A 10,354-nucleotide genomic window follows, 5' to 3' on the forward strand; every position below is an offset into this window, starting at 1 on the left:
TTATTTCATTTTGTGTTTGTTTTTGTTTTTTGGTTCAACTTCCTTTTTTTTTCTTTTCGCGCTCACAAACCTGTGCGACTTAACTTCGTTTCTTTTTTCTTTTTCTTCTTTTTTTTTAAACTCGTAAAACTTTTTCTTCCTTTCTTTTTCTGCAATTTTTTTTTCCTTCTTTTTGCAACTTTTTTTTTTTTTTTAAATTTTGCACTTTTTTTTTTTTTTATTTGCGCCTTTTGGAAACCCAAGGTTGGCGCTCTCTTGCGGGACCGAGTCTGCCCCTGATTTTTTAACGTCTACAGTCTCATTATAATATTTACGAATCTAACAAAAGATAAATAAATAAATGAAGGTGTAACAAAGACAGGAAATGAGCTTTGCGTTCTGTGATGATACAAACACAAAACATTGCTCTTTTAGACAGGAATTTCCGCTTAATTCGTTTTGTATGTGTTTTGAGCGTCATCACAGAAGCACGTGCAGAAGGAAAGCTGCTGGAAGCCATTTTTATCTCATTGGGTTTTTCCAAGGTGAATGCGTTGAATTTATTTGACGTTTTATTTCGCTACAAAAAAAATGTTTACGAAGATGACATCAGTTACTATCAAATTCATGGATATCTATGGAAAATGGGTCTGAAATGTGCTTTGAAAGTTTATTTCCTTTGGATATTTATAGTAAATACTTATGGTCGAATAAATGAAGGTAAGAGTAGTTTACTTTTTTATTTAATTTTCAATTATTTCATTGATTTTTGCTCATTCATGGTGATGTTTTTATATACAAATTTTGATACTGTTTACGCATGCAGAAATTAGTTCTTTCTGCTGAGTGGGAAACTTGAGATCAGACGTGTGCACAGACATTTTTGGGCCAGTCACAAATGACTTTTCCGGGTCCCCGTCCAGATTGTTCACCCTTATATTTCGCCTCTAGTTTCAAAAATATTGGGCCCCCTTCAGGCTCAGACCCGGGCCAACAGGTATTCCTTCTCCCCCTCCCCCCCCCCCCCCCTTCCCTGTGCAGGCCCCTACTCTTGAGATGACCATACGTCCAGGCCTGAATCTACCCATGTACGCGCATACTCCGCAATGCGGGGGTGTCCACGCCACTAATTGGCCTGCGGCTCTCAGTGACATAACAATCCAGTAGACGGGTAGAGTAACTTACTAATTTTTTACAGGGACCCAAAATTTATAGATCCCGGCCTGCATACGTCCCGTTCAGAACGGGACACTCTCCTTTTCAGGTATCCTCTCCGTTGCCCGCATGCACAGTTGCAGGACCCTGAAATGTCTCGTTTTCTAAAATAAACCGAATGGATCTCTGGGAATGATTCAATTGAAAGCCGCAGGGTGGAATTGTTTTCGGCAGCTTTTCTCATGGTCCGAATTTACCAGTGTGAAGGTATTCTTGCCAATCTCAGTTCAAAGCAATGTTGATTGCAAAAAAATAAATTGTATGAAATCGAATCTTATTTAAAATTAGCACCTTCACTCAAGTGAATGTGTGCTTTAATAAGATAATACTATACAGGGTGTTCCGTTTTAACCTGCAAGGCCTCTGTTTTCGCAATCGTTAGTCCTAGATGCATACTTCCAATTGCAAAAATGTTCAAAATCAGATGCAGGGTTAAGATATTGAAAGTTTGAAGCGAAAAAAAAAAAAATGAGTCAAAAAATAAAAAAATTAACTTTTTATACGGGCCCCAAGTTTCCTAACTTATATTCAGTGAAAAAAATATCCATTAAAAACTATACTGACACGAAAAACTTGACATTTGTGTGACTAAAATTCAAGGAGATATTCCAGTTTAAAGTTTTAAGGGACCATACAGAAGAGGAGATTGGAACTTATCTCTCTTTCAGAAGAATGACAAGTTGTCAAAGTAAAAAACGCAAAGTATTTATATTTTTCATTGCTATTCAACAATAAACGCAAATCTTATGCCGTGATACGCAAAACCACACTGAAAAACCTCGAACAATTCGAAAAACCACTCTTTGCACACACATAATTTTAAACACTTGTTAACTTCTAAATTTTCCCCCAAAAAGTGTTATTGATGGCAAGTGAAAAGTGGTGTAAGTCACAAAACGCTGACTTTCATATCTCGGTGAATATTGGTCGTACTAATTTCAAGCTTTTCGTGTTGGAATTATTTTTCAATGGAGGATATTTCACTAAATATGAGTTAGGGGATCTAGGGCCCGTACAAAAAGTTTTTTTTTTTCTGATTTATTTTTATTTTTGCTTCAAACTTTCAACGTCTGAACTCCGCATCTGATTTTAAACATTTTTGCAATTGGAAGTATTCAAAATTTCTTCTATCTTCTCTCCTCCAGTCAGAAATAACGATATGAATATTGCCCATTCTACAAGTTCCTTCCCTTATATCTTACTTCACGTGCATCGGAGAGCTGCGCATTTCACATCATTTACATAACTCAGTAATGTGCGTTTACTTTAAAATTTGCATAAATTTCTGAACACTCTCCTTCTTGGTGTTGCATTTTCAATGTCGAGTAGTGTATACTATATTAGGTTTTTTTCGTGGCGCAGCTCTAGAATCATTTAATTCTGTTCCGCGCACCTTTAACTAAAGCATCAACTCGAATCAGTCAATAACTTCCACTTAAAGCGAGAAATTATGAACACAAACGCACCTTCAAAAAGAAAAACCTTCGCTCTGCTAGTCACTTCCACTTAACCCGTTGCCAGACTGGTGAGGGATATTATGAGGAAAGGTGTTCTGAAAAAGAACTGATAGGAAAATATGTTAGCTTTTTAATCGTTTTTATTTTATATCTCCGAAAGTCACACAGCTCAGCTATGTCGCATAGATAAACATGTAGCCAAGAAATTTACGAATCTATCGATACCTAGTTCGATGCTCAGTTTTCTGTCGTTCACTACGAGTAGAGATGACATAGATACATGCATACATACAAAGATGTTCATTGCTCCGTTTTTAATATTTAAGATTGAATGTAAATGAATTAGCGTTACTCATTTCTGATGATTCTAACTATTTGGTCCGCTCACTCATTCCTGCGACAAACTGAAGTTGATCAGCCATATCATGATGGCAGGCGCAACTATAAAACTTTATTTGTTTGAAGAAAAAGAAAGACTTGACTTTTCGGTTCCTCTTAATACTTTTATTACTTAGATCTTCTGGAGATAAGTATCTGTAGTTACTCAAGTGAGTGAAAATTTAATTTTTCTTTCTTTTTTGAGCTATTTTAGAGAGGTCCAACCACTCTAGTTCAAATGGTCTATCATTTTTTCAACTAGCTGGTAAAGAAGATCCTGACTGCAAAGGATTGAGTATACTCAGCCGTAAAGCATGGAGAGCTAGACCCTCTGTTCGAGTGGTACCCATAAGTTTGCCGGTCAATCATGTCATTATCATCCACACAGCAGATGTCCAATGCAAAAATACTCCTCAATGCATAAGAATAGTGCAGTTTACCCAAAACTACCACCTAGATTATAATGGTAAGAATTCAAACCTAGCTAAATGACACATATTTTCTGAAACTTTTTCTCCAGATAGATTTTTTTTCAAATGTGACAAATATATGTTAATTTATATAAATAAAACAGAATATACTTATGTATGTAGGTTCCCTATACAAATCCACAGTTTACATCGGATCTCAATCAAATTTGGCAAGGAGGTACTTGGGCACTCCTTGAGAAGAAACGTAGGGGGGGGGGGGGGGGTTCGAAAGCCAAAAAAGTATCGAACAGTTCGAATTTCAATTTTAGGACACGAAAATGGTATTAAATCGCTCTTTCTTCCCGAAATAATTATCCGATTGTCTTAATTTCAGTCTCATTCGAAAGCTCGCAAAAAATACCTGGAAGTAGATTTATTTCCTTTGGATTTCAAAATACCAATGGTGTAAAATTATCAGTTTTTTTTTTCCTCCTCCAAGCCTGATTGTTGAGCACGCGTCACTTGAGATGAATGTGTTGTGGAAGTCTGTGGTAAAAACTTCTCTTCATATGTCAGAGTTCGTGGCTTCGATTCCCCAAATTGCATTGGGTGACACTGCAGCTTCGTGCTTATTAGCACTCATCAGTCCGAAATTGGAAGTGACTGAGCTGGAGGTGGAAAATATCTAAAAGGAGCCAAGATAGCCAAACAAACTGATAATAACCATAACTGATAACTGATAAGCCAAACAAACATGCTAATATAAAATTAACAGGGACCAGACGAGTGACCGAAGCAATGGTTCGGTTCAACTCGAAGATTGAAAGCAAGGCATGGTGTTTTCAGTAAGTTACATCTTATAGCCAGGGCTTCCACCTCTAGCTCAGCTTTGTTTTCCTCCTCTAGTTCAGTCACTTCCTATTCCGGGCTGATGAGTGCTAATAAGCACGAAACTGCAGTCCTCGAATGAATGACTGAGCTGGCGGTGTGTTTCATGTATTTCTGCCTTAACCCTGGCTATAGGGCGGTAACTTACTGAAAATACCATGCCTTGCCTACAATATTTGAGTTGAACCGAACCATTGCTTCGGTCACTCGTCTGGTCCCTGTTAATTTTATATTAGCTACCAGTTTGTTTGGCACTCTTGGCTTCGTTAAGAAGTTTACCGCCTCCAGCAAAGTCACTCCCTATTCCAGGCTGATGAGTGCTAATAAGCACGAAACTGCAGTCCTAGGATGTAATGACTGAGCTGGCGGTGTAAATCTTTGTTGTGTGTGTGTTGTCTTGCATGAAAACATGTAAAGAAGTCCAACTTAGCGAGGCAATGTCACCCAAGCTTTCTATTATTAACTATGGATGCACGTCAACAACAGTGTGTGTTGTGTGTGTTGAAATGTGTCAATAGAAAATCTGAATAATTTGAAGATTCATTTCTTTTATTTCAACACTAATCTATATACATAAATGGCTACTTCTGTGTATAAGGATGTCCGGGGTAAACTTCAAAACTACTGGACATATTTTAACCATTTTTTCACCACAGATAGCTACATTATCAGGAAGTAACATAGGCCATAATTTATATCAAAAAAACTTAGTTTCAAAAAGTTATGATGGAGAACAGTAAATTTTATGTAATTTCCCCATTAAATGATTAAAACAAACCCATTGTTACAAAAATTCGTTTCCTTACAACATCAATATTAATAGTAATCATATTGAAAGTTTTGAATCAAAGCTTCTCTGGAGTAAACATGAGTTTAAAGTCATTTAAACATTTGGAAACTCTACTTTTTGCACACTTAGGGAAACATAGTAGAGAGCTTTTTTTTTTTTTTTTTTTTTTGTGTGTGTGTGTGTGTGTGTGTGTGTGTGTGTGTGTGTGTGTACTATTTAATTAAATAAAGCGCACTTTTCTCTTTAGTGATCTTTGTTTTTGTTAGTTCATATTTTGGATATTCTTCAAATTTTTAAATGCTTAAATTCATGCTTTCGTTTCTAAATGAGTACTCGTTCATTCTTTATACTTATTGCTATTTAATTTTTATGGGTAAGGAAGAAGCTCGATTTTTCAATCACGTCAAAGCGGTGTGTTTTGAGTTCTTTCAGTTAAAACGGAAAACGAAAGAAAGTAGCGATTGTTTCTCACAATTATTAATGATCCAGGCAACGCCAGGTATTTTTGCTGGTACACTAATATAAGATCACAATTAACAGCCACCACTCGCATCGTGCCGGCTAAATAAAAAGTAACGCCTAAAAATGTTAGTATCATTAGTCACCCAGTCGCAACTTTTCTGAACTCTACCTGTATTAATCAATAAACTTTACTGCCATTAATGTAATTGCATTAACCGTTATTCAAAATGAAAAAGTTCACGTTTTAGAAGCAATTTAAAAACTAATTCGTTGTTTAGCTACTTTTATTCGGTTTACAGTAAAAAAAAAGAGGGAGTGGGGTGATAGAAAGAAATTGGCGACAAATAAATTTGCTTCTGTTGGCCATTGGCGACTAGAAAAAAATCCCATTCTTGATCAGTTCAAAAACATAATGGGTAGGTTAACGAAGGGACGTAGCTCAATTAAAGGGAAGGAAAAAAAAGTACTTGATTAAAAATGAAATAGAGTCGTTTCCGAAATTTTATTTATCTTTTTTTTTTCTGAAACAGCGTGCTTAAAAACATAGGATTTCACCATTTTGTAAATAATTTGACAAAGTTTAGTATTTTTTTTAAAATTATTTTAATAGGAACGCACTCAATTTCATTTTTAACACTTCTGCAAATGACATCACAAGTGATGAAATGCCATTCACTGATGCTATTAGCGCAATATTTCATTCGCTTCTTTACTCACGTGTGCTGGCAACAATATGGTTGACAGCAAGAGTAAAGCGCACTATTTAATTCGCTTCTTAATTATCATAATCTGGAAACGCGGTAGACAGCATTCAGTGCGCCAGTGGAGTAGCATGCTAAAGTTCATCGCTTGCGATATCATAAAGACCGCGCCTTATTTCCAAAATCAGATATTTTAATAAATAAACGTTTTAAAACTAGAAATTTTTCTCACAGTTCGTGTTTTTTTTTTTTTTTTTTTTTTTTGGTTTATGCTATTATCTTCAGTGACTAAAAGTAGTACTTTTGACTGATGTTTAGCCACCTTAAACACCCAATTGGGTTGTTTCCTTCAGTCAAAAGTAGTACTTTTTGTCACTGAAATTGATAAGTTTTTTAAATGTCCGATTTTTAAAACAAGGCGTGGTCTTAATGACGTCACAAATGATGCTCTTTGGCGCATCTTTCTACAGTTTTTCCACGATGATAATCAAGAAGCGAATTAAAATTGCGCTCTACGCTTGCTATCAACCATTGTTGCCAATACACGTGAGTAAAGATGCGAATTAAATATTTTGTTCTGTGAATGGCAACACTGAATGGCATTTCATTATTTGTGATGTCATCGGCAGCAGCCCAAACAATGAAAGCGCACCGATTTATGTATTTTTTTAAAAATATTAAACTTAAACAAATTTTTTAAAAAATGATCAGATCCTATGTTTTTAAGCATGCTCTTTCAGAAAAAATACTTTTAAAATTTCGGAAACGACCTCATTGATAATTAATTCCAGTTCATAAACTATCATAAACTTGAAGGTTTTTAATTCCAGGTTGGTGGGATATTGGCTACAATTTCTTGATCGGCGGAGAAGGATTAGTATACGAAGGTGTTGGCTGGAAACACGTTGGTGCGCACACTTTTAATTTCAATTTCATATCCATGGGAATTGCTTTCATGGGAGATTTCAGAAATGCTACACCGAATAATCGAATGCTAGATGCTGCTCAACTGCTAATTGAATGCGGAAAGAAAAAGGTTCGTGAAAAATATATATACACATATGTCCTCTCTCCATTTCCATCGTATTTCTTACCAGAAAACCACGCGATAGGTTGTGTAATAAAGAAAATAATTTAAATAAATAGCTATCGAAGGAGCATTCCAAAAAATGCTTCTGGATGCATAAATTAGTCGCCCTCATTGTCGGAATATGGTCTTAGAATCTCCCGAAAATTTTAACAGAAGTCCCCAAATTTTGCGAATTTTAGTGCGTAATAGAAGTTGTCTTTCACACGGTTTAAATATTTTTCATTATTACACTACAGTAAAACCTGTAAGGTTGACCACCTGTCTAAGTTGACCGCAATTTTCAGGCGCAGAATTAGATCTTATCATATAATTCAACCTCTATAAGTTGGTCACCTGCTTAAGTTGACCACTAAAGTAGTGCACCGCAAGTGGTCAACTTACACAGGTTTCACTGTACTAGAAAATCGCCCGTCAAGGTATGACGGTTCAAAATTGTTTCTACTTTTAAACGAAGCAATTGCCTGTTTGGTGATACTTTGATGGTTGAAATTTTAACCCTAATGCCAGTGGATGAATCCTAAACTCCAGTAGATAGCGTTCATTGTTGACCACTTTTTCGTTTCTTCATTCTCCTAAAATGACAGTTTAACCACTAAAAGAGTTAAGTTACCGGATCCAGTTCAGTCAAGTCAAAATAAAGCATTTCCCTGCATGTCAAACATTATTAAAAAAAAAAATTATCAAATTGTCATGCTATGTCGTGAGTTTCATTGTTGGTGATGTCAGAGCGTTACTCTATCAGTGAATTGGCAATTATACAAATGAGGATTTGGTGTGTTCCCTGATGGTTAGATGCAATTAATAACAGGACTTTCTAGATTTCCAGTTTTTTTCTGGTTGAATGATTGTGGTTTAAGGTGATGATTGTCGTATACCTTTGTTAAAAGTTAAATTGCAGTTTTTAAGTTGGTGTTTTCTGCTTTTTTTCCATTTTGCTTTTCAAACATATTTAAAATTCTTACATGTACAAATTTTGACTGCAACTTAAATACTTCTACATATTGCAATCCAGCAAGAAAAATGACAACTCAAAATTTTGGAGAAAAGTATTAATTAGTGATTTAAAATCTAAATTTAATGCGTTTTTTTTTTTCTTTTTCTTTTTTTTTTTTTTTTTTTTGCTACAAAACTTGCACAAAATTAGCTTACATAACTAATGCGTGGTAGCGTAAAAACGATACAATTAATAGTGACACATCATTATAATTTCATAATTTAGAAGTTAAATTTTCAGACTTTAAGTATACATTGTTAATTTAGGCAACAAAAACTAACCAGTAAACATCACATTATAATTTGTTTGTGCGTTATATTTAAGACTAAACCACTCAAAACTACTATTGCGTAAAACCTTAAGTTTCTCCAATGCAGGTTTTTTTTTTTTTTTTTAAACCGGCCGCGAGTTTTTCCCAATGCAGTTTTTTTTTTTTTTTTTTAAACTGGCCGCAATATGTTTTGTACGTATTACGTATTATTTGTCTAGTTATTCAAATGGTGTCCATGCAGTTTCGCCGACACGAAGTTCCCTTCCTCCTTGCTTTTCGGTTTCAGTCTTACCTTTTGATATATTTAGGGGGGGGGGGGATTTTAAATGTCGGTGAAACTGGGGGCAAACCATTCAAACTACTGTAATACACCTCCTTTCGTAATGCAATACTTCGCAACTTAAATTTGGTTGGTTTTTCTGAAAAGTCTCATTTATTGGTTTTCATTTTCATTTCAGGGGTACTTATCGCCATACACAGAGATTCATGGACACAGAGATGCCATATGTACCATATCGCCTGGAGATAAACTGTATGCAATAATAAAGCAATGGAAAAATTTCATTGGCGGAAGATTGCCTATGTACTCCTGCTAAATAAACGAAAATCGTTTCCGGATTGCAAGAAAATAAAAAAGAAACATTTTTTATCATAAGAAATAAACACAAGCTTTAAGGTTACAAGGAACTAATTCTCATGCCAATTATGTGAGCCTATGGATGCAAAGACCTAAGTTAATTTCAAAATTTTAAAACTTAGCTTCTTTTAGTAGATATCTTTGCATTCATAAGTTCACATATTTTTGGGAATTATATCTCCACTGCAGATCATACATTGGTGGGACCTTTCTTTTCTTAGCTGTCAAGTCAAGAAATCGATAGCATACCCAAATTTCTGAGAATGAAGGAAAAACTAGCAATTCGCTGGTTGGAAATGCTCTGTTGATAGAGGGGATAAAAACAAGTGCAACAAATTTAGTAGCAAAAGTGTTAATTATGAAGATGAGAGATACCACTTGGAGCAAGTCCTCCATCTACCTCTGGTCCTTTAATAGCCCAATGTACAAAAGGATTCCAAAGCTATACCGTATTTTAGGACGTAAGAGCCGCGGCACTTAGGAGAAAAAAAAATTTATAAATTGTCGGTGCAGCACATATGGTGTGTGTTTTTTTAGTTTACAACATTTTACAGAAAATAAATAATTTTGAAAAGAAGGCAAATGAAAAATGTTTCGAACTTCCTTCAAAATGATCGGGAATGTGTTCAAAATGTGTTTTGAATAAAAACTAACAAAATTTTCCTTTTGAATTTCTGGTAGCATTATAAAGCACGCTTTTTTCCTCCCAGCGATCAACTATGCAAAAAAATGATGAATTCATAATCGGTGTGTCCCGCATTTTTCGCAGTTTAGCTTCTACTGTAATTTAAGTATTTTTTAATTAACGGGAAGATAATATAAAATTATGCCAGAATGTGTTTCATGTCTTTAGTTTTTAGTTAAAAAGATTGAGCTAAAATCGGAAAAATGTCCAAAATTTCGAGTAAAGATCGGGAAAATTTGCAGAATTCTAATTCGCGGTTAAGTTTGAATATCCTGCTTTAAACATCGCTTTTTGGACTAAGGTGCTGAAATTTAAGCGAGTTTATCCTGTAATTATTTCAAAGTAAGTTCATAACTTTTTTTAACATGCATAATGGCGATCGTTCAAAGTTTTTTCC

General features: G+C 35.0%; 1 protein-coding gene across 1 annotated transcript; it reads left to right on the plus strand.

Annotated features, from left to right (window-relative positions):
- The first annotated feature begins 482 nt into the window (after positions 1-482).
- On the plus strand, positions 483-9,242 carry LOC129221888 (peptidoglycan recognition protein-like). The gene is made up of 4 exons (XM_054856259.1): positions 483-699; positions 3,292-3,495; positions 7,111-7,316; positions 9,094-9,242. Exons 1-4 carry the CDS (start codon positions 624-626, stop codon positions 9,229-9,231), a joined length of 624 nt encoding a protein of 207 aa, XP_054712234.1. The 5' UTR covers positions 483-623; the 3' UTR covers positions 9,232-9,242.
- Positions 9,243-10,354: the final 1,112 nt, after the last annotated feature.

Source organism: Uloborus diversus, chromosome 5 (assembly GCF_026930045.1).
Source record: "Uloborus diversus isolate 005 chromosome 5, Udiv.v.3.1, whole genome shotgun sequence".
NCBI classification, from domain to species: domain Eukaryota; kingdom Metazoa; phylum Arthropoda; class Arachnida; order Araneae; family Uloboridae; genus Uloborus; species Uloborus diversus.